Source organism: Syngnathoides biaculeatus, chromosome 1 (genome assembly GCF_019802595.1).
Source record: "Syngnathoides biaculeatus isolate LvHL_M chromosome 1, ASM1980259v1, whole genome shotgun sequence".
Taxonomy (NCBI): Eukaryota; Metazoa; Chordata; class Actinopteri; order Syngnathiformes; family Syngnathidae; genus Syngnathoides; species Syngnathoides biaculeatus.
In genome coordinates, this window is record NC_084640.1 from 7,393,227 (window position 1) to 7,418,415 (window position 25,189).

At 42.2% G+C, this 25,189-nt stretch overlaps 1 protein-coding gene across 3 annotated transcripts; it reads left to right on the forward strand.

The window, feature by feature from the left end:
• The first annotated feature begins 38 nt into the window (after positions 1–38).
• cpne4b (copine IVb) lies at positions 39–23,467 on the forward strand. 3 transcript variants are annotated; one of them, XM_061825551.1, is made up of 16 exons: positions 39–264; positions 4,207–4,397; positions 6,990–7,169; positions 10,193–10,264; positions 10,431–10,505; positions 11,288–11,371; positions 11,465–11,554; positions 13,687–13,785; positions 15,219–15,305; positions 15,778–15,837; positions 15,945–16,078; positions 16,220–16,274; positions 16,396–16,447; positions 16,933–17,066; positions 17,930–18,166; positions 22,638–23,467. In XM_061825551.1, exons 2-16 carry the CDS (start codon positions 4,227–4,229, stop codon positions 22,767–22,769), a joined length of 1,662 nt encoding a protein of 553 aa, XP_061681535.1. In that variant the 5' UTR covers positions 39–264; positions 4,207–4,226; the 3' UTR covers positions 22,770–23,467. The 3 variants fall into 3 exon arrangements, with proteins under 3 accessions (XP_061681535.1, XP_061681554.1, XP_061681545.1); XM_061825570.1 differs by having other exon boundaries at positions 140–260; XM_061825561.1 differs by lacking the exon at positions 39–264 and adding an exon at positions 2,425–2,547.
• The last annotated feature ends 1,722 nt before the right edge of the window (positions 23,468–25,189 follow it).

Below are 25,189 nucleotides of genomic sequence, written 5' to 3' on the forward strand. Positions count from 1 at the left end.
CCTCCTTCCATTTTTCATCCAGAGTGAACCAGGGGAAAGGAGCGCGTCCTGGCCGCGCTTGCCCGCTGGGAATTTGTATTCGGCTCCAATACTTGGTTGTCAGCACCATCCTCACTCAGCTCTGCGGTGTTGTGGGTGACTGAAATCCGAAAAGACAAAAGAGTGTGTGAGAGGAGGAGGGAGAAGGGTCCGGAGACAGCGATGTGATTGTCACGTCAGCGGCGGGGAAGTTTTTGGGCTTGTTCGGACCTTCTCTTCAAGTGGGTGAGTTTTGTGTGTGTGTGTGTGTTGAAGCTGCTGCTGCTGCTGCACCTCCTCTACATTGTGCATGAAAAGTGTGGTGCACGCTTTTCAAAAATCTTTGCAGGGGCACCCATAAAAGGATGCAGTTAGCTCAGATTTTGCATATAAAAATCTGCCAATCAGATAAACACAAGACGGTGAGGGGAGAAATGTGTTGCATGAATTTAAATGGAAGAAAATCCCTGCAAGCGGGGTTAATCTGCTGAATTCTCTGCTTCTTGTTTCTCCTCTTACTCTCTTATTCGTTCACCCTTTCTTGCCCCCACTTCTGTAATCCGCTGTCTTCCTCCCTTTCCCTTAGCTCTAACCACGGAGTTCTGATAATATCCCCTCTATAGATCAATTTTTGCTGCCACGTCATTCAGCTGAACGTAATTGGGTCTCCTGTACCGTGACCATGAACCTGAGTTGTGTGACACGGCACCTCTTTAGTGGATGCTGCTGAAAGGCGATGCTGCTGCACCTTGTCTGCTGATCAATAAGAGCTATAGCGGCGGGTCTCGAGTCTTCCTGTGACGGAATCGTTAATATCACAGCTGTCACAGTCGCACGTGCACCGGGGAAGGTGGATGGCCATACGCACAGTCAAGGTGGCACACAAGACTAGACTGATTGTCACAGTGCGGCGGTTACAACCAATGGAGCATTGCAGAAATGTTACACACCATTTATGGTTTCTGTTTAAAATACATAGCAATTTCAGGGCATGAGGTATATTTCCACAAGAGATAAGTGTCAAATTAAAGGTCATGGGGCAACATCGAATCTGCCTTATCGTTTTGTGCATCTTTAACAGATATTTCAAACATTTTTTGGGGGGACTTGCGAAGGCTGACGGTTACAGAAATTGAGAAATTGCCGGTAAATGGTGGCGCTTGGACACATTGAAAGAAAGAGAAACCTTTGTTTACAATTATATGCCATTGGGTTAATTGAAATTTTATGTTTCAAAAGTGGGGGCACAGTGGAGCAACTGGTTAAAGCTTTGGCCTCGCTGTTTTTAGGACCGGAGTTTAAATCCCAGCCCCGCCTGTGTGGAGTTTGCATGTTAAAATACATCCCATTGGGATGAGTCTTTTATGTTTTTCAATAAAAGTAGTCAATTTAATATTATTGTAAGCCACTGTAGCTGCATAATGATTCAATCAAAATATACGTCCATCCATCCATATATCCCAATCCCTATCCCAATTTTTTTTGCCACTTGTCCTCACGAGGGTCTCGGGGAGTGCTGGAGCCTATCCCAGCTGTCAAGGAGGAGGAGGCAGGGTACACCCTGAAGTGGTTGCCAGCCAATCGCAGGGCACAACGAGAAAACCAGCCACACTCACAATCACACCTCGGGCCAATTTAGAGTGTCCAATTAATGTTGCATGTTTTTGAGATGTGGGAGGAAAGCGGAGTACCCGGAGGAAACCCACGCAGGCATGGGGAGAACATGTAAACTCCACACATTGAACCCGAGACCTCAGAACTGTGAGGGGCCGAGGCTTTACCAGCTGCTCCATCGTACCGCCATCTGGTTTCCTCCCACATCTCTAAAAACATTAATTAATTGGAGACTCTAAATTGCCCTTACATATAATTGTGAGTGCGACTGTTGTATGTTTCGATGTGCCCTGTGATTGGCTGGCGACCAGTTCAAGGTGTACCCCGGTTCCTGCCCATTGACAGCTGGGGTCGGCTCCACCACTCCCGCGAGCCTCGTGAGGATAAGCGACTCAGAAAGTGGATGGATATATACACATTTGTCTAGTGGTTAGCAAGTCTGCCTCACAGTTTCCTTCATGATCATTGTCATCTCCGCTCGGCTGGAATGGACAGGAATTGACAGAAACAAACATTTTCAGTGTAGCTCAATGAAAAATGCACACATGGCAACAGAGCACAGCACCTCGGTCAGTTGTATGGAACACACCTGCCCTGTGCTTGTGTCCATGTCTACATGTCAGTAAGTGCACAGCCCATTTGGCTCTACTTAGCTAAAAATAATCATCACTAACTGACACACACGAACAGACACACGCACCCCCCCCCCCCCACACACACACATAAGAAACATGAATTATGGAGGATAGGGGGAGCGAGATCCAGGTCAGAGTCAGACCCAGTTCCAGGAGTTTCAAATCCCCAAGGATGAGACTACTAGACCACTGCATTAATATTCACTTTGTACCATCTAGCACATCTGCAGACCTGTGGTTATCCTTTGGGGTGAGACTAACTGGCTGGAGGCGAGTCGAGGTTTGTACATTATGGAACCGCAGAACGGGTCTGTGCATTTTGATATCTTTTATAGATGTGATGCAGTGTCTTTAATAATAAATCTGTTATAGGTTTAAAACAGGTGTCAGATAGCTCTGGCGTGTCAAATTGCAATGTTTTAATATAGAGGCGTTTATTTTAAAGATATCATTTAGTTAGATGATAGGTCGGATTCTATTGTGAATACAGTAGAAAAGTGGTTCTCAAATTATTTACATAAAGGTAACAAAAAAAAAAAAGAATACATAGCTTGCCAAATAACAACATCGTGACCAGCCTTAAAAAACAGTAGTGTCGGAGCCTGAGTTTTTTACCCCTAAAAAAAAAGTAATTATTAATATTATTGTCAGCCACTGTAAAATTATGCAGTTTGAACATTGCATTGCACTTGAATTTAAGGAAATTAAAAAACTGTAGCTGCATAATAATTCAATTAAAATAGGTTCCACAAAAAAACTTAAATAAAAAAGCAGACCTACGGTAGTTCTTAAACATTAAATCCAAGTGTACAAAAAAGTTAAATAGCGTTGGATGATACTTGGGCAGTGATTCTCCACACTTTGAGAATCACTGCAGCACCAGGAGAGAATGACAGACAAGTGCTTCACTTGAAAGATAAGGCATAACTGGTGGTGTACCAATATGTTCTTTTTGAAAAGCACTTCATTGATCCAGCCTTTAGTGTTTCTACGTAACACATCGACATTTAAACATGTTCTTGCAGCGCTTCAAATAACTATATTCACACACCATAACGATTTACATAGTGTGTGTGTATAAAAATCAAAATGCAGTTTATGAACACAAAAACAAAGGCTGAGATCCTATTCCATAACACTATATTTATTATTATTGTGAGCCACTGTAATATTATGCAGTCTGACCATTAACACTGTCAATTACAATGTATTGCGTATTAGTTAAATAAAAATTATACCATAATAAATGTTTTAATACAAATGGTTCTAAGAGGCTACACAAAAAGGTGCTGGCCTTAAAAGTTAAATACAACTGAAACGTACTTGACAAAAATACTGTACTGCCCCCTAAAAAAAAAAAGTTTAAGGCACTGTCACATTAGGCACAGTTGGACATATAATTAAGTAATTCTTTCACATACCACTAGGTGGAGGCCATGTACAACTCGTAGTACTTGTACGACACACTTCGAGAACCGCTGATCTAAAGTATTGCACAAAATGAAGCCCCTCCCACAAAAATGTTCGGAAAAGCCTTCTAGAACATGTATCCATCTCCATCTTCTTGTTCAAGTTTGACTCGGACTATGCCCTATCCAGTCAATTACGGGGCATGTAGCGACAGACGACCATTCTAACTCACATTCACCACCGTCTATCTATCTATCTATCTATCTATCTATCTATCTATCTATCTATCTATCTATCTATCTATCTATCCATCTATCTATCTATCTATCTATCTATCTATCTATCTATCTATCTATCTATCTATCTATCTATCTATCTATCTATCTATCTATCTATCTATCTATCTATCTATCTATCTATCTATCTATCTATCTATCTATCTATCTATCTATCTATCTATCTATCTATCTATCTATCTATCTATCTATCCTAATCTTATTTGTTATTTTCTCTGCCTTTCTGTTTTCAGGGCGTGATTGCGCATCGACGATGAGCAATATCTACGAGTCCGCAGAGGCCACGCTGGGCTTTATCAGCTCTCCGTGCCTCACCAAAGTGGAGCTGAGAGTGGCCTGTCGGGGAATCTCAGACCGAGACGCCCTCTCCAAACCAGACCCTTGCGTGGTTCTGAAGATGCAGTCTCATGGCCAGTGGTTTGAGGTAGAGTACAGTGATGGAGTGAGAGAGAGAGACGATTGGAGGGGGATAAATTGTCTGCAATTTTTAACTCATTTTCCGCCTCTTTACTGCTTTGATGTATCTGTTGTCAATTCTTGCAATTTCTTATTTTTTTTTATCGCTTTTTAGTACATTTTCCCAATCTGAAATGAATCTTCATATGATTATGTCAGTGTGGTCATTTCTCTCTTCTTCAGAGAAGTTGCAAATGCTTCGGCACATTCATGGAAATGACTAAGAATTAGTAATTCCGTGCTATTTCTAACATTGTAAATTGCTTATGCTATGTTGATCAAATATATTATAATCGGCCTCTGTTGAATAGATTCACTCCACCCCCCAACCACAAAATTTGGAAATTTGTGTATCCAAGTCTTTACATTCCAAATGGTTGAAAAATATGTCAAGCACAACTGTACTCATCAAAAGGCCCTTCCAGAGTACACTGTTACATTGACAACATCCATCCATCCATTGTCCAAGCTGCTTATCCTCACAAGGATGGCAAGGTGTGCCAGAACCTATCCCAGGTAGCAATGGGAAAAAGGGAGACTACTCCCTGAATTGGGAGTCACTGGTAGTGTAGTGGTACACACGCCTGCCTTTGGTGCGGGCAGCGTGGGATTAATTCCTGCTCAGTGATGGTGTCGATATCTGCACTGCGACTGACTGGTGACCAGTTCAGGGTGTAGTTTGCCTTTTGCCCGAAACTAGCTGGGATAGGCTTCGACTCTCCTGTGATGCTAGTGAGGATAAGCGGCTTGGATAATGACATGACACCATGAATTGGTCGCCAGTCAGTCACCAGGAACACATCGACACCATCACTGGGTGGGACTCGGTCCCACGCTGCCCCCAAAGTCAGGGAATGTGTACCACTAATCATAAAAAAATGACAGCCATTATTTTACTCAGCCAACTTCTTCTTTCACCAATATTTACTTTGGAGGGATGAATGAAATATTTTGCGCAAAAGACTCATTTTATTAGTTATGGTGTTTTGCTATTTGAGGAATGCACTTAATGTTTTGCAATTGTTCAGGATGATTGCAAAACTGTACCAAAGGGACTGAGAAAAACTTTAATGTGAACACAAAATACTTTAGATTATGTTGATATTGCAACTCCTTTTTCTACCTTTGTTTTCTTTTGATATTAGATTTAAGGTAGTGGTATGTTACATGTGTAGACGATGAGTTACGATGTCCTCTAAGAGGGAAAAGACAGATAGTGCATATGCCGAGTGCACAAAATTCTCTTTAAATACACTACGTGCACCCCACATGTCGCCCCTTTACATAATCAGTAGCAGACAAGAACATGATGGTGCAGACACTGAGGCACATTTATGGTCACACATGGAGCCTGCTTGCATGACCTTCACTTTCTGCCAATGTGTGTGCGTGTGTGTATGGAAGAGGGAGCGCATGCACAAAAGTTTTAACAAAAGCCCTGCGGCCTCACCAGACCGATTTATGTTTCAATTCCTTTCTTCCTTAGGGTGAAGAGAACGTAAGAACAATTCTATTCTCCGTGTAGTCAAAGAGCTAGTTGATAAGTCTGCACAATGTAGCGCTCTCTAATTGTATTTGTAACGGCCGCGGTGCTGAGAAGTTGGCTGATTCACAATCGATGCGCACCGGGCGGCGCGCTGGATATTTAATGACGTTGGTTCTTTTGTAAAAACACATTATAAGTGGACCGCAATAAAAATGGAAGAGTTGCAATCTCCGAATTGCACCGTATCGTACCTTCGGGGATATAATGGCTTTATCGCTAATGTGGTGCCTCAAAATTTACTGTAAGAGTACAATAATAAGATCTATGAGTACATTGGTGGGGAGCGTAGACTTTCCGTTCAGGTTCAGAAACTGAGTTCCGATGTACAGTGCTTTTTATGATTATTGCCGTATCTGCACTACACCAACTGGCCAAAACTGAAAAGAGACACGGAAGGAAGATGACTATGAGCTCATCAACTTTCAATGACAACATTGCTGTGAAATAAAAACAAGCTTCACTTGGTTTTTGATCACATGATGTCAGCCAGTATTGCGTTTGCTGCCTCCAAGTGGCCAAATATCACAGAAATTATGTACAGTACATCTTTCCAGTGTTACTGCACCTGCACGTGATAATCGAAAGAAACACAAAACGTGGGCACTTGTAGCATTTTCTCGAGGTACTTCCAGATTCTAAAAACATGCATTTTAGGCGACATAAAGAGTTAAACTGTCAAGAAGTGTATGTCTCTGTTTGAAAATGTTTAATTTAAACAGAATATATGCTTTGCTACAAGCTTTGTTGTAATGTTTGATCGTATGGCATTCTTTAAATGTTGTAAATTGTATCTGCGGGTGCCCACATACTACAATAGTACACTTTGAGCGTCTCAGGGGTAGGTTGTGGCGAACCCCGCCTCTCGACCCAAGTCAGCTGGGAGAGGACCCAGCTCTCGCATGACCTTATACGAGGGCAAGCGCTATAGAAAATGGATGAAAAGATGGCTCATACATGAATTCATTGAAAAACTTGGGTGATCGTGTCTGCGTGCGCATGTGTGGGCGTTTGAAGGTGGACCGTACAGAGGTGATCCGCAGTAGCAGCGGCCCGGTCTTCTCCAAGATCTTCCTGGTGGATTATTACTTCGAAGAGGTCCAAAGGCTGCGTTTTGAACTTCACGACATCAGCTCGGGCAACAACGGCCTCCGGGATGCCGACTTCCTCGGAGCCATGGAGTGCACCTTGGGACAGGTATTGAGGGGAGCAATTGTGGCGTGCTACACGTGTGCAATTTGCCGCGTTAGGCTTGTATCTTAAAAACGAACTGATGATTTTGCTGATGGGCTAGCACCAATATAATTTTAATGTGTTTATTCTCAGCTTCAAATTGTACAAATTTGGGGCTTTCTGGATTTAAACATATGGGGTATATAAGACTTTAGGAGAGCAACATAGTAAACAGTACCAAAAGGTCTCCATAACTACTCTATCTGGCAGAATCTTTTTCTCCCAGAAAATGACCCAAAAAAGAGATTCGACTGACTTTGAAAAGTTATAGATTGTAAAAGATCTTACAGAGGAATCCAACACGTATTTGGGGTCATGATCACAGACCCGTCAAACATTTCATTACAAAAGGTCATCCGGGTTGGAAGAAAGTGCAAGTACTCAGTGCTCAAGGACACGCCCAAGTGAGGGAAGGAGGAAATCTGACACAGAAGTTCAAACATAAAAAAAAAAAAATGGGCAAGAAATACCTGAAGACTGATTTTTTTTTTCCAAAAGATTTATACACTGATGAAATGAAAGTGACTCTTGCCGGGCTAGATGGCGGGATCAGTCATCAGCACAAAGCTCAACTTCGATTTAGATGCCAGGAAGATGGAAGTGGGATTGTGATGTGGGCCACTGCCATTTTTTTAGAGGAGACTTTCTTCACACAGTGCTACAGAAGAAAAAAAGCCTGCATCTTTCAAGAAGAAACTATTTTTATCCAAGATAATATTCACCGTTACATAATCATTTTGGGGGCAGCATATTTTTAACTCTGATATTGTTTTTAAGGGGGACAGAAGATCAGTTTTAAAAAACAACAAAAAACAACAACAACTTTCCCATAAACAGATAGTACCAAATAATTTTGGACGGGCTTAAGCACCTTTTAGGGGGCGTGAAGCCGAGGCCTCATGACACTTCTTGATTTGATTTTCTTCACACTGACTGAATTAAACAAAATTTAAATTATTTTATATACGTCCTGCATGTGCAACTGTCAGACACGTTCTTACAACAATGCAGCATCCATGACGACGACGAAAGGCTGCATATGGAATTCAGTTCAACAAGCTTTTTACTGTGGATCACACAACTTCATCCTATGATTGCTGCGATCGGCAGGCAAAGAGCTGCAGTGCTCTGAATCCCAATGGGATGATTTTTGCCTGAAGTCAGCTACTGTCACTAACATTATGGGATACATGTCCTTGAGCCCTGACTTGCGGCTCCGCACTGCTTCAAAGTAATTTTGTTTAGGAATGTGCGTTATGTTACAGTATGCGTATTTGCTTAGTTAGCTCCTATATGAGTATCCAACGGGATGATGAGAAGAGAATTTTAAGGGGTTGGTGCTTTGCTCAAGGACACATTAGCGGGGAAGTGAACTGGCGCCTTTCCAGTCGCCATGCAGTCTTTTTGCATACTACCAAAATTAAAGGTGCGGTGGTACCATTTAATAATAGGGCAATCAATATTTAAATATATGCTTTATCTATGAGTTGTGCTCATTAAACAAGGGCATTTAGAGGTAAAAATAGGAAATACGCTCATTAAGAAGACCGATGACCAAAAGTGATCCTCAGGAAATGCCGGCTAAGCGGCTTAAATTCCGTTGATGCCGCAAATACAACCAAACTATAAAATATGTGTTAGCAGATGACCCGGCCGGCACAAAGCTGGGAGATTTACAATAGCGAAAGGGGACTTGGATTACTGACACATGGGAAGAGGATTTTTTTTTAAGGGTTAGCGAGCGGTTTGCTGAAATTGGATAACGTAAAGCCAGCAGCATTTTCAATAAAAGTCTTATAAAGAGCTTTGTTTCATTATAGTGCTTTATGTTGGTGCAGTGGAAAAACACCAGAGGAACCGATCTGCTTGGAAAAGGTGTCACAACATTGTGTCACAACCTAGTAACATTGTTTTTTGTTTTTTTTTCAGTATTTTTGGACTAGTTATAATATTCTCTTAGCAACCTGCTGGCCTTTAACAAATCGGAACACTCAAATCTATAATCGTCTTTACTCACTGAAATAAATGAAAATTCCATTAGTTTATCCCCGCCCCCCCTCCAAAAAAAATTGTAATGTATTTTGTCATGAGGAAAATAGCAATCTGTATTAGTTAAGGAGAATTTAAAGAATCTGTTTTACAAGTGGCGACACGGTGGGGCAGCTGGTAAAGCGTTGGGCTCACAGTTCTGAGGTCCCGGTTCAATCCCGCACCCGCCTGTGTAGAATTTGCATGTTGTCCCTGTCCCTGTGCCTGCGTGGGTTTTCTCCGGCCACTACGGTTTCTTCTCACATCCCAAAAACATGCAACATTAATTGGACACTCTAAATTGACCCAAGCTGTGATTGTGAGTGTGGCTGTTTGTCTCGATGTGCCCTGCGATTGGCTGGCAACCAGTGCAGGGTGTACCCCGCCCTCCTGCCCCTCGACAGCAGGGATAGGCTCCAGCACCCACATGACCCTTGTGAGGATAAGTGGCTAAAAATAGATGGATAGGTAGATGTTTTAGAAGTAAGCTCTAGTAATTATAATTTTCCACAAAGAAAAAGGAAAACTAAAATAAGGAATATTGTTATATGTCTACATATTACTCTACCATTTAATGCCAAATATCTGTCGCTTAAAGGGTTATAACACCATGACACTGATATTTAAATATATATGAACATTATTTATCTTTAATTTTAATTGTTTACATATTCTTTCTTTAATAATTATGTGATTTTGCAGGGGTAGTGATCAAGTCCAAGCCTTTTTAAAAAAAAAAAATTGTTCAATAAGCCAAACTGCTGACTTGAATTCACTGCTAGTATTGCGAGTTCTTTTCAAAGTCAAACCAAAAACTGTTCGGAAATGGCTCACACCTCGAAAAACCCGTATGCCAGGTCAATCTTATCTCAAAGCAACACTCCACTGTTCTATGTTTTGCAAGACTGCAGATGAAATATATTTATCTATTTAACACAGTGATGTAACTTTGATTTCAGATTGTCTCCCAAAGAAAACTCAGCAAAGCCCTTCTCAAACAGGGAAACACCGCTGGAAAGTCTTCCATCATGGTATAGCGCCGATTCAAATCAGCCCAACACATTTACACTCACATCACATCTTGGATTTGAGGCAATTAATGTGATAACGTTGTGAGTTCGGTGCGATCGACGGCTCACTTCCATCTCATTTTCTCCCGTCTCATTTTTTCGGCTCCTCGCTCTCTTGACTCAAAAGGTGACGGCGGAGGAGCTGTCTGGTAATGACGACTACGTTGAACTCTCCTTCAGCGCTCGTAAGCTCGACGACAAGGTTTGTATGAGTGCGTGGGCTCTTTGAATGACGCAAAAGTGCTGCTTTCCTCTTTAAGATACCACATAATACTGGTGTGTTCTAAGATTCAGGTGTGTGCACCACCTTAAGTGATGTGGTGTAACGGGTTTCGTTAACTGAAAATTCAACGTGTGTGTCAGCTGGTAAAGTGTTGGCCTCACAGTTAAGAGGACCCGGGTTTGATCCCGGCCCCGCCTGTGTGGAGTTTGTATGTTCTCCCCGTGCCTGCGTGGGTTTTCCCCGGGTTTCCTCCCACATCCCAAAAACATGCAACATTAATTGGACACTCTAAATTGTCCCTTGGTGTGATTGTGAGTGTGGCTGTTTGTCTCTGTGTGCCCCGCGATTGGCTGGCAACCAGTTCAGGGTGTACCGCGCCTCTTGCCCATTGACAGCTGAGATCGGCTCCAGCACTCTCGCGACCCTTGTGAGGATAAGTGTCTAAGAAAATGAATGGATGGACGGAAAATTCAACGTGGAATCAAATGAGGCCCGCTGAGATATTCAGGCACCCTAAATAATACGTACCTACTATCTCAGGAACAGAGATAACTATATTAATTTCCAGGCTTCCCGTGCATGCACACAGGCACATTCATGAATGTCTAATCCAAACAGGCTGCGCCTTAGGGGAACTGCGGAAGTCACCAAGTGCGAGGTGGACGATTTAGAGCGGGACACGAGGAAGAGACAAGGGAGAAATAATGATTTTGTGTGAATGATTTATGGTGATGCCTCATAGATTTATTTTCCCTCTGAAGGACTTCTTCAGCAAGTCAGATCCTTTCCTGGAGATTTTTAGAATAAATGATGACGGGAGTGAATCGCTTGTACATCGAACAGAGGTAATAAGGGTACATGCTTATGTATGGAGTTATTGACATTATTCCCATTAAAGAGCCTTATTTATGTTTGTTTGTTTTTTCATTTTCGTTCAGACGGTGATGAATAACCTGAGCCCCGTTTGGAAGTCCTTCAAAGTTTCCTTGAACACTCTTTGCAGTGGAGACCAGGAAAGGGAGCTCAAGGTGAGTCTGCAGCGGTTATCATTTACAGCGGGTCTTTAAAGTTTCCAGCATCATTTTAGTCATTCTGTGTTCACAAGCTTTTTGTAACGTTTTGCACAAAAGCGGACCCATTTGTGTCACAAAGGAACCGTTTCCTTCTGGGCACAGGATGCAAATGAGTCCCATTTGTGCATTCCCGACATCTTACGGCCGCCTTGCGAAACCATAAAACAGCCTGTTAACTAGGAAATGGATGGACAAATACGGAACTGTTTTTTTTTTCTCTCTCTCTTTCACCGTTTGAACCTGTGTTTTTTAGTAACTGATAAGGCACAGAGCCAAAGTTAGGTGTAGTTGGGTACATGTTTGTGGCCAGAGCAGCCAAAAACTGTACTCAAGTAAGAGTGGAATAAAGTGTGGAGTAAAATAAATCAAGTCAAATTAAAAATTACCGTATTTCCCGCACTATAAGGCACACCGAAAAGCCTTTAATTTTCTCAAAAGTCAACGGTGTGCTTTATAATCCGATGCTCCTTATATATGGATCAATATTGAGCCTTTAGTGCAGCTTCATCTAATGGATGGATAATGTAATCGCAGCCTCTACTGTCACGTCTATTCTATGCGCCCTATAATCCGGTGCGCCTTATAGTGTGGAAAAAACAGTAGTCATTTAAATAATTCCTTGAGTGAGAGAAATTAAGTATTCAGTGAATAAACTACTTAAGTACTGAGTGACTTCTGATTTATTTATTCAGCTGATTTATTCATTTTTCAAATGTAATTTAACGTGTGTTTGTGTGTGTGTGTGTAGCATAATACCACATATTGTCTCCTTCCGCTGTTAAAGTGACCACAATGCCACGGGTTGACTTCAGGTCATCCTCACAATTTCTCAGTGTCATTGTGCTATTTAAAGAACGGGTGCAGGTGTGAACGTGCTCAAATAGCCGAACTTTCACCTTTGCTTGCCAGAATAGATTTGTGTAAATGAGCGCGAGCGCGGTGCCCCGCACATCGACTTCGAACGGTATCCTTCCCATGAATAAACATGAGCTTGATCATCAAATATTCAGAGGCGTCTTAACTCTGCATGGATCCTGACAGCAGGAAGAAAGGGCTAACACACACACACACGGACACACAAACACACACACACACATGCTGTGGGCAATGGCTTCCCAGGCTACCTGTTTGAAACATCAGCAGCGGAGTGAGAAATGGCAGGGCACAGATTTCTATCTTCCCACTGACTCCTTCTCACGAGGCTGATAAATGACCAATGCATGAATTCATTACCCTTATCTTTGTGTATATGTTGTTGTTGGTTTTTTTTTTTTTTTTACATCTCTCCCCATACCCTCCCATCCTTCTGTTGATCTCTGCCTCCATTCAGCAGTAAAGATTCAGTGAATGAAGCCAGGCTTTGTCCTTTTTTTTAAAAATTTCCTAACCCTCTTGCGCCGCTGAAGTGGTAACGAGGTTGCACAGCGAACACACACACACACAAACACACACGCCGGCGCACAAATTAACGTCAAGTACCTAGTCACGAACGCAATCCCCCCCCTAACGTCACGCTTTGGATTTGGCCACTTCCCAGTTTAAAGTGGGAGATGGGGAAATAAGAGGATTACCAGTAGTTGATGTCTCTAATCAAGCGTTGCTTGAATTGGTTGTGATTGCTAGTTGTTAGGGTAACCCCAGCCTCAAAGGTCACATCGTTCTTCAACCAAACGACAATCCACAGCATCTCTTCGTGTTTTGTGTATTGATTTTTAAAACAAGCCCAGACGGCCACACGAGCGTTGCCGCTAGCCCCTTTAAAATTAAAGAGCGGTGTATTTTTGTTGCGTGCGCCGTGGCCCGCTGACTCTCACATTTTCTTGGGGATTGCAACCATTTATCTTGTTCACGGGCTCCTTTGGGAGCTCACATAAGGCACACACAAACATCACACATACACAAAACACGGTGTCTCTCAGGCCACATCCCTCCCAGCATCCTCAGATTAATATTTCACCGCTCCATTGCCCCCCCACCAACACCTCGTTATCAATCATTCAACATGGCATTTCCCGCGCGCGCGTATGTGTATTCGTCGGGGCAATGCCGCAGCTGCACTTTAACCGAAGGTTCTGCGTCTTTTTCAGTGCACTGTTTGGGACTGGGACTCGAACGGAAAGCACGATTTTATTGGGGAGTTTCAGACTACATTCAAGGAGATGAGGGCAGAGCAGGAGGGCAAGCAGGTGAGAAAATAAATGCAGTGACAAAACTCTTGCAAAAAGCCACTTCGCTGCAATTTTGTATCAAATGATATTGATTGGTCAAAAGTTCGAGTGTTGGGAGAGGTGTAATCAAAACAGCAATGTGAATCATGTTCACCAAATATTGAACTGAATACAAAAAGAGTTTGACTGCTGTACAATGTTGTTTATGACAAACAAAGTAGCTTAAATGTGTACTTTGTCTTGCTGTGAGGAGCAACACCAGCTGCCTTCCTAAGGAAAAAAAAAAACTAAAAACAAAAAAACAGATGTCATCCGGCCCACAGCATGCTTCGCCACAGCCTGTTTTGTCCTTTTCGGCATGAAGGATGTTTTCACAGATGTGCGAGTTCCCCATAATGGCATGGCCACTGACACAATCGCACATCATCACCAATCCAGGCTACTGAACTCTGCTCTGACAGCAATCTGTGTCCGGCTTGTTCCCTCATACTGTGAAGGATGCAATGTAAAAAAAAACACATATTTTCCACACCATCGAAGATCCATTCAGGGACACAGAACTTGTTTTACAACTTTTTCTGCTCGTAGAGTTCGCTAGTTATCTGACAACGCTTTATTACACAACTTTCAAAGGCTACTTATTATTATTATATTAGATATGGGTGGAAATGGGAATTAACAGTTGCAAATCCAGTGTCTTTGTTTATTTTGACAAAATGCAACACGACAAAAACACCCAGGTTCTAAAACCTGCGTGTGAAACGCTCCTTGATGTGTTTTAATGTTCATCCTTCATGCTGTTATGAGACTGTGGCAAGGAAGTGAAGAAACAAGTCCAAGCGGGGTGGAACAGTTGGCGGAAGGTGTCTGGTGTTCTATGTGACAGAAGAGTCTCCGTTAGGATGAAGGGCAAAGTTTATAAAACAGTGGTGAGGCCGGCCATGATGTACGGATTAGAGATGGCGCCACTGAAGAAACAACAGGAAGCAGAACTTGAGCTAGCAGAAATGAAGATGCTGAGGTTCTCGCTCGGAGTGAACAGGTTGGATAGGATTAGAAATGAGCTCATTAGAGGGACAGCCAATGTTGGATGTTTTGGAGACAAGGTTAGAGAGAGCAGACTATGATGGTTTGGACATGTTCAGAGGTGAGAGAGTGAGTATATTGGTAGAAGGGTGCTGAGGATGGAGCTGCCAGGCAAAAGAAAAAGAGAGAGGAAGACCAAAGAAAAGGTTGATGGATGGTGTGAGGGAGGACATGAGGACAGTTGGGGTTAGAGAGGAAGATGCAGGAAAGAGGCTAAGATGGAAAAAGATGACACACTCTGGTGAACCCTAATCGGGACAAGCCAAAAGGAAAAGAAGAAGACATTATATGCATGCAAGTCTTTTCTGTTCAAATGTTGCACTGTGTAATCTGAATATTTTATAATGTTTATACAATTTGGCCAGATTCAGTGGGAGTGCATCAACCCTAAATACCAGATAAAAAAGAAGAATTACCGAAACTCCGGTGTCGTCTTTCTCAACCACTGTAAGGTAAAGTATAAGCACCCGTGCATACTGCCATAATCCAATTTACGTCTATAAATTTATGTACTGTATTAACTTCATTCGGAATTTCATCTTTCTGCATTAGTCACACATTTACAATCCAGTGCAAAACACTCATATCCATACAAATATGATCATGCTGAGTTTTGTCTGACGCTGTTATTTTATTTATGTATTGATTGTTTGCTGTGGTTGAGCATCCTACTAAGAGGAGCAAAGTACTACAAATACAGTTGCAGAATATGGTGAAATGCAGTTCTATACCACTGCAATCTACAACCACACCAGTAAACAGACTGCATCGCTGGATTAATAACCTCCTTTATGTTACAAGCTATGACATTGAAAGCTGAAATAGTTTTTGCAGATGTAAAAAGGGTTGCTTCCACCTTTCATCAACTTTCTGCTTACTAATCGAGAGTTTATTTTTTCCCCTCAAACATATTTCCCACGACAGATCATCAAAATGTATTCATTCTTGGATTATATCATGGGAGGCTGTCAAATCCAGTTCACGGTAAATTCCATCAAGTCTGATCGTCACCGAATGAGCTGTGCCATTATCTGCCTGTGCCCACTCGTGCCGTGGGAGTGCTTTATGTCGTGTGTGTGTGTGTGTCCAAGGTGGCAATAGACTTCACGGCATCCAACGGGGATCCTCGAAACAGCTGCTCCCTTCATTACATCCACCCCTACCAACCCAATGAGTATCTAAAAGCTTTAGTGGCCGTGGGGGAGATCTGCCAAGACTACGACAGGTAGAGCGAGCGCTCCAACCATCACCATTCACTTTATTTGGAGACACACACAAATGCATACACACACATGCTCATTAATTCTCACTCCTTTCATCTTATTTTCTCTTTCTTGTCTGTTCAATGAATCACGGATCTCTCCAGCGATAAAATGTTCCCAGCGTTTGGTTTTGGAGCTTTAATACCGCCTGACTTCAAGGTAGGAGGTGCGCGCGCGGGTTTTGTTCCAGATGAAAGGCAAAAACGTATGCGTGTGGTTGTAAATTCTGTAAATCCCATGACGCGGCAGCAAGGCCCTGTGTTCTCTGCCCCGCACGAAGGTGTCACATGATTTCGCCGTCAACTTTGATGAAGACAACCCCGAATGTGCCGGTGAGATGTGCAAACGCACGTACTCGTAGATTTTTTTTTCTTTTCCTGAGTTTCTCGACTCATTCACATTCATGCATCACAGGATGGAAATAGTTCCACAGCATCACTTCTCTCTGACAGTCAGACCCATTTTTCCTTCACCTGGATCGCACATGCACGCACGCACAGACCCAGTCGAGAGATTTGTCACTACCCGGCGCAACTATTTCAAGCTACAAGACACAGAGAAAAATAACACTAATCTGTATGTGTGAAATGGGCTTCTGTTCTTTTCTCTGCACGCTGCTGCTTTGCTTGCTGTGAAGTTCGATGTGCCATGTTTGGTTTGTGCGTATTATGCTGTCATGTCGGGAAAAAAATTGTCCCCTGTTGTGGAAATGAGATCGCATGAGTAGAACGTGATCCTCTCAGCGAAAACTTTTCTTTCCAAGAGCACGACCTTTGTGGTACTGATATCAGCGTATATGCGTTCATGTGTGTGGTAGGAATCCAAGGCGTTGTCGAGGCCTACCAGAATTGTCTTCCCAAGATTCAGCTGTACGGGCCCACCAATATTGCCCCGATCATCCAGAAAGTGGCCTCTTCGGCCTCTGAGGAGATGCACACCAAAGAGGCCATGGTGAGAGAGAGAGAAAATAACATTTTTAAAAATCTTCTTTTCTTTCCTTTTTATAGACTTCATATTCATCATGGCTAAAGAATAACATCATGATGTGAGCGATGGAGGAGGGAATACATATATAGTCAGAATTTATTGCAAATGGCGGCCTTTGCCTTGCTCCAGGAGAAAAATTACTTTTGTTCAAATAGGTTGACAAAAACTACTTTGAAGCTTTTATCGTATGTCTGCCAACATGAACCTGAGTTGAAATGGATATTACACACCTCAGTATGCTGTACAGCAGTCGTACCATGTTAATAATCGTAATGAAAAACTTTAAAAGTTTAGAGAACAGAAAATTATACTTTCATGTGATTGTTTAAAAAAAAAAACCTGAGGTAGGAGTTTAATTCATTCCGCGACTGCACTTGCAACATACTCAAAAGCCATTATTCAGATGCAGCCCTCCCAAAAATCAAAACAATTTTCTTTTTTTATCTGGACAAATTACACTTGTCATCGAACACGCATAACGACACACAGTAATGCCATCAAATGTTAAGAAATGAAGTTTTTGCCAACTTTTGCAATATCAGGTTAGGTTGCCCGCCTATGTACATTTGTATTTGGGCAGAAAATGTGCAAATTCATCGGATGGAATAAAAAAAAAAAAAAACAATATAAATGGCAGACTTAATTATTGTTTTATTTGTTATTCTTCATGTTGCAGCTGAGGCTCTGCCTCCCCTACCTACCCCGATGTCTCTTCTGAAACTGCTTCCTCTCTTCTTTCTTTCTTTCTTTTTTTTAATTATACATGCCTCTCCACATCCTTCCCTTTTCTCGACCTCAAAATTCTCCCCACCCACTTCCCGCCATAGGAATATTTCATCCTCCTCATTCTGACGGATGGCGTCATCACCGACATGGCCGACACGCGGGAGGCCATCGTGCACGCCTCCCATCTACCGATGTCCGTCATCATCGTCGGCGTGGGCAACGCGGACTTCACTGACATGCAGATTTTGGACGGCGACGACGGCATCCTGCGTTCTCCCAAGGGCGAGCCCGTCCTCCGCGACATCGTCCAGTTCGTCCCCTTTAAGGATTTCAAGCATGTGGGTGGCTATGGCAAACTTTCCACTTAATCGCAGAAAGCATGCTGGCTAAATCTAGTGTGTGGGTATAATCAGCACATCCGTTTGTGTGTTTGTGTGTTTCTGTGTGTGCGTGTGTGTGTGTCTGTCTGCATGGGTATACACAGTGGCATTGATTTAGTGAGGTTTTGACAGAGCCTGTTTGGCCGGATTTGTTACACCAAGTTTGCTCTTTGGCAGGTTGAGAAATCAACCAATTAAACAGAAATGTGTGTCTGGCAGATGTGTGTGTGTGTTTGCGTGCGGATAGATGGGGACTCAATAAAAGCGGGTGTCGGGAGACGCGAACTTGAACATTTTGATAAAACGATGTGCAGGTAGTGGAACAGTTAGTGAGCACGGGAAAGAGAATGTTTGGTCGGCGTGTTGGTGTTTTGGTGGAGGAGTTGGGTCAACAAGAGTGGAGCTAATGACGAAAGGGAGCAGGGGAGTGTGTGACAGAGGTGGAAAGGTGATTTTCTGCTCTGTCGTTTCTTTTCAGAGGGGATTAAGAGGAGCGGGCAAGTGTGTGACAGGCAGAGCTGGATGTATCAGGTAGGAAGGAGCAGAGGACCAGTGGGGGTGGAAATTAGAGGAAGAGGAGGCGGAGGGGGGTGGGCGAGCATACTTTGATGGTGCATTGTTTCAGGGAATTACGATGAGATAGAGAGCAAGTGACTGACTTGGACGGTTTTGTGTGTCTTGGATGTGTGCAAGTTGAAAAGTTAACCACGTTGAAAACTTTTGTCTTTAGTAATTTACAGCAGTGCCTAGAGATACAAGTGACCTGACTTGCAAGGTTTTTTTTGTGATATGAGCTGTCGTACGGGCCATTTTTTTGCTTTGAATAGTGGGCAAAGTATTTTGATCTTGACCTTTGATATCATCGTAAAACATTCTGCATATTTAAATCAACCACGTTCCCTTTAAGCAGCAGATATCAGAACATAAATGGAGCAACATGTATATAGAAAATATAACAATACCCATGAGTATACACTGTATTCTTTCTCTGCTGCGAAGAGCGACTAATATTACTACAGTTTACTGAGTCAGTTTACTTGGCCACCAAAACTGAAGTCGCCATCCGCCATCTTGATACTCCTAAAACAATCATGCCGACCTGTGCAGAGACAACGATTAACTGCGTTAATTGCCATTTTCGTGGCTGTCAGATAACATTCCACAGGTCAGTTAGAAAGATGTACTTTGACACCGTTAAAGTTTGTTTTTAAAGGTTTTTTTTTTTTTTTTTAATTTTCTGATCAGCTTAACTCATTTGAAGAAAGTTTTGTTTACGGGTGTTGTTGTTCGCTGTCCACTCTCTGCTTCACCTTTATGGGCCAACGTTTTTTTGCGAAAAAGCGATGTAAATATTTTCCCAAACGCATTTTCTGTGAAATGTTTGATGAATTTCATAATACAGAACTCTGCAAATTGAATTTGATTTTCAAATGCGACGAAACAAGTTTAAATTTTCTGTCTGAAATAGGATGTCGCAGAGACAACAAATGAACAATGCATTTGGCATGTTTTTTTCCATTGCGAATCCTTATTTCCAAAAATATATATTACTGATTGACTTAAAATGTAATGTTTTTATGACCAAAAATGCTTAGGTTTTTTTGCTATGTTATGATCATAGTGCTTTGCAGCAGATTTTGGGAAAAGTTAACATGTCACGGAAATCGTGCCCAAGGTAATAGGCAAGGTTTCTTGTTAGTCACGGGGTTTTGTATGTCTTTCCTTTGCACTCAGCCTTTTTTGGCTTACCAAGACAAATTAAAAATCCTTCATTTTACCAGAACTGAAGAAAATGTCAAGCTCACGCGACAAAGTTTTAATTCTACATGCCCAACTTTGAGGAAAAACCCCACCACAATCCAACCTCTAAACAATCTTCTCCACTCGTTTTGGGAGTACCAAGATGGCGGTCAACTGGTTTCAACCAATCGACATACCACTCGATGTGTATGCGCTATCCAGTCTTTTTTTTTTTTTTTTTTTTTTTTTTAGATCAGTGGCTCCATGTATAATGTATAATACATGTACAATATAGCTCTATGTCTGCTCTATACTGCCCCGAGGTGGCAGAGAGTGCACACCAGCAAGACCAGCACAATGTCCCTTGAATTGAGGCAAATAATTTTTTGTATGTTTTTATTAAGTACATTATAGAGGGCTATTCTACTTATGAGGAAAAACATTCACACCTAGTGACAATTTAGTCTTTAATCAACCTACCATGCACTTTGGGATGTGCGAGGAAACCGGAGTACCCGGGGGAAACCCACACAGGCACGGGGATAACATGCAAACTCTACATAGGCCCAGCCGGGATTTGAACCCCAGACCTCAGAACTGTGAGACAGCTGCGCCAACCGGTTGTTCACCGTCTCGCCAGATGTTATGCAAATTTAGGCAAATTTGTAGCCTCCACTGGGGATCCCTCAGTCCCAAACTCAGTTTTACTGCAGGGCCGTTGATTCTGTTCCTCATAAATCTTTCTTTGTTAATGAATAAGATGAGTTATTTAAAGCGCTCCTCATCACTGATGATGTCGTGGTTCACTGGTTTGACCTTGGTGCAGTCAGAATGGGTTACATTCCTACACAGTGTGAGTCTGAACGTGTGTTTAGCCCGTTTTCTGACTCAAAATGTTGCCCCTGTGATTGACTGGCGACCAGTCCAGGGTGTGAGCTGGGATAGGGTCCAGCTCACCTGTGACCCTAATGAGGACAAGAGCCTTAGAAAATAAATAAAAGGGTTTTGTTCGTTTCACAAAATAAAATAAAGGGGGAAAAATACGCATACGGTATACTGGTAGTTGAAATTGGCCACGGAGAGGCAGCCCAAAGGAAAACTGATTAGCACATCACAGCCTCACAGTTCAAGTGCTTCATGTGCAAGTCAGCACATACAGTAACGTTGCTGTATAATCTTCCCGTCTGCTCAAATTCTCATTTTTATGCACTTGACACCTCTTGTGGTGGCTGCTCCTTCTTTTGGCCTCAGCGTTGAGAAAAATGCAGAAGACGTGAGACATCTGTGCTGTCACTCTGAAATACTGTATAAATTTGAGGCATATTTTCACACCAGTCTGGGTTCAAATTCCAAATAGATTCACCCGTTTTGGCAAAATCATCAATAACCAGAAAGGAAAAGTACTCACACTGTGTTCTTAAGTAGAAGTACAGATACCCGTGTTAAAAAAAGGAGTGAAAAAGGACCAACCTGGCATAAACGTCATCACTGGGTGGTTTTAAACAGTTTGGATTCTCTTGTTAGAAGAATTGTCAACTTTTTGCCAAACTGTTGCTTATTGTTAAGTGATCTGAACTGAGTTCATGTTTGCACTCACAACTGAAAACAAAAAAAAAGATCCTCCAAACGATGGCTCATAGCTTGAAAACCTTATACTGTAATTTCCGGCCAAAGAGCGCACCTGATTGTAAGCCTCACCCAGTACATTTCTAACGGAAATATCATTTGGTACATACATAAGCCGCAGCTGTGTAAAAGCCGCAAGTGCCCACATTGAAACCCACATTGAAAGATATTCACAGAGAAAGACGGTACATCGAAATAGTTTTCAAAGTTTTAATACCTTAGTTTAGCTGAACATAGCAGCAACACGGTAGCAGGAACTGGGCTGGTAAAAAACAAACAAAAAAAAAACATACCGGTAAAAAAAAAATTAGCCACAGCAGCTACACAGTAGCAACACTGTAGGACAACACTAACAGGGCCGGTTAAAGAAAACAGCATATCTAAATCACTGAGATGCAGCGCTAACACTAGCGCGGCTCTAACAGCGCCAGTTAAAAAAAAAAACATACTGGTAAAAATCACTGAGACACAGCAGTAACACAGCAGCAACAAGCTAGTGCAGTGCAAAGAGGGCCGGTTAAAAAAAACATGCCGGTAAAATTAACTTCCTTGGCACATATATTCCACCGGTGTTGCGTTTCCCTTTTCCACTCGATTGCCCTCTCGAGGGTGTTAGAAAAAAATGCACAAATTAGCTGCATCACCACACAAGCCGCAAGGGGTTGAAAGCGTGTGAAAAAAGTCGCAGCTTATAGGCCGGAAGTTACGGTAAATCTACTTGAAATCCTCCCAATGTCAAATCGTTTTTTTATTACCTATTTATAAGACTTCAATAAGAGTTTCCTCACTATAAAGCCGTGCCCATTTTATGCCAACCGAGACCCAGAGGACCACATGTAGAAGTCCTCGGGTTGGGCGTATAAGCTTGTCTGATCATGTCAGTCTCAGTGTGCTCAGCCTATGACAGCATCAGAATCTCAGCAGTGAGTTCCAGCCTGCAAGAGTCACGCATGGCCAGTGATGCGCAAGTCTTAACGTATTCAGCTTTCTCCCTTCTCTCTCTCTCTCTCTCTCTCTCTCTCTCCTTCTCTCTCACTCTTTCTGTCTGTCTTTTTATTGGCAGGCATCCCCAGCTGCCCTGGCAAAGAGCGTTTTGGCAGAAGTCCCGAACCAGGTGGTGGATTACTATAACGCTAAAGGCATCAAACCCAAGTGTATGTCGGACTATGAGTCAACAAGGACCTTCAGTCCCTGACAATGGACTGGCGATATGATATATGTACACGTTTACACTCAAATACAAATGTGCATTGCTTACCTACCGTATACACACATGCACAGTTACATGTAAATACATAGACATTTGTCTAGCTCAGAGAAATAGCTCGTTTTGGTGAAGCAGTTTGAACCCCATCAATGACTATTGCATGTTTGGCCATGATGGCATTAAACTGGGGATTATTACTTCTATATCTTACAGATGTTTATAGAAATAAATCTACTGAACCTGCATGCAGACCTCAGCCTACCCAAAGAAATGACACTATACCTTATTTATATAACTAGCAAATGCATAGATCACACATATGCGATGAATATATTCTGATAACTAGCATTGCACTTTGTACTTAGATGAATAATATTAGTTTACTGATGTTTTTTTTTTTTTTTTTTTTTTGCATAACGGGATGCATAATTCCACTCACAAATCCCCTGTAGATGCTTGCTGGTTATGGAATAAAGTATATCTGTCATTTCAGTGACATTCTGGGCTGTTTTTTTTTCTACAAAAAAATGTTTTTAGCACATAATAACTCAATAATTGTAATAATTTCTTAATAATCTTCCTAAATTGTAAAGAGTTTTTGCAGGGTTAGATAGGTGTGCGTTGTTGAAACAAATCTGTGAACTGTTTTTTTTTTCCCCCTGTAAACCGCATGTTGATTATAATAAAGGGACTTTGCTTTTCTCATTTTTTGGCATTTTCTGTGCGTGTGTGTATGCAAGAGTGTGTGTTTAAAGTGTAAGATTGAGCCCGTCTCTAAGGGCAATTCCAAGAAATGAAGCAGATGAACACACAAGGAGAGGCTAGGGCCGCAGATGTCTCGTACCGCAGAATTTAATGAACTCAGCCGAGGACAGTTTAGCAATGCAGTGAGAATTACAGAAGTTAGCGTCACCCTGACTCACGATTAAACTCTCATTCCCATCATGTGGATGTGGAGAGCTAATTGAATTAATAATTGCATCATAATGAGATGACAGTTTCATGATAGCCTGGGTTAAGAATAGCTGTATATTAATTTAAGCATTTATAACCATCATAATCAAACAGTTGCACCAAAGCACGAGTTTATAGATGAATTGTGCTTTAGGGTTTTGCTCACTGTTAAGTCACCAAGAGTGAAACTAGATGTACCCACACTATACATAAATGAGTGCATATATTTTTGCTCATCTGTGAATGAGTACACAGGTTCAAGTTAAAAACTTTGAGGGATGGGAAGAAAAAATAGGTGTCGTGCAAGTTGTTTGTTTTTGTTTGTCTCAGCCCCTTCGGCACCTACGTCTCCAAGCACATTGACGATGCTGAAAGTGTTGACGCCCGGTATTTGCATAATTTGCAACCTTCCAATGGGACACTGAGGAAATAAACTCGTACCTCTTTGTCGCTCACAGCCAGCCCCGAGTTGCCGATGCCACGCAGCGGCACAGACTTTGTCTGGATACACAAATTGCAGTGGTCCACAGACATTTGGGCTTGTTGGAACACGCTCAAAATAAACTTTATGTTCGATAAATTTTCTAGTCTAAATCTGATTACATATATTGAACTACTAAAATCAGAGCTGAGTCATCGCAGGAAACTTTACTTTCTAATGTCATCGATTTGTTTGCACCGAATCGAGGAAAAGTGCTGAAAGTAACAGGAGCAAGTTTTCGAACATCCATTCATTTTCTTTGCCGCTTATCCTCACAAGGGTCATGGGGAGTGCTGGAGCCTATCCCAGTTGTCAACGGGCAGGAGGCAGGGTACACCCTGAACTTGTCGCCAGCCAATCACAGGGCACATAAAGACAAACAGCCGCACTCACAATCACACCTACGGGCAATTTCCAGCGTCCAGTTAAAGTTGCGTGTTTTTGGGACGTGGGAGGAAACCGGAGTGCCCAGGGAAAACCCGCGCGGGAACAGGGAGAACATGCAAACTGAGTTTTTAAACATTGCAATGCAAAATAAATGAAATAAAGACTTGCCACATGGCATTAAAGCTAATTGCATGTTGTCAAAAAGCGCATCAGTTAATCAATAAAAATCACTTCAAAAAATAAATAACATTTAAAAAAACATCAATAACAACATGGTGTAGCGGCGCACAATTGCTTAGTGCATCTGACTCACAGTTCTGTGGATCAGGGTTCAAATCCAGGCTTGCCTGTGTGGAGTTTGTATGTTTTCCCCATGCTTGGGAGTTTTTTTTTTTTTCACGGTACTCCAGTTTCCTTTCACATTCCCAAAACATGTAAAGTAGTTGAATTTTAGAGTCTCACAGTTTGATTGTCTCACGTATGTGCCCACAAATTCACTGATGACCATTCCTGAGTGAAGCTGCCTATTGCCTGAATCCAGCTGCGATCGGCTCCAGCTGTGTCCGTGACCCTGAACAAGATAAGT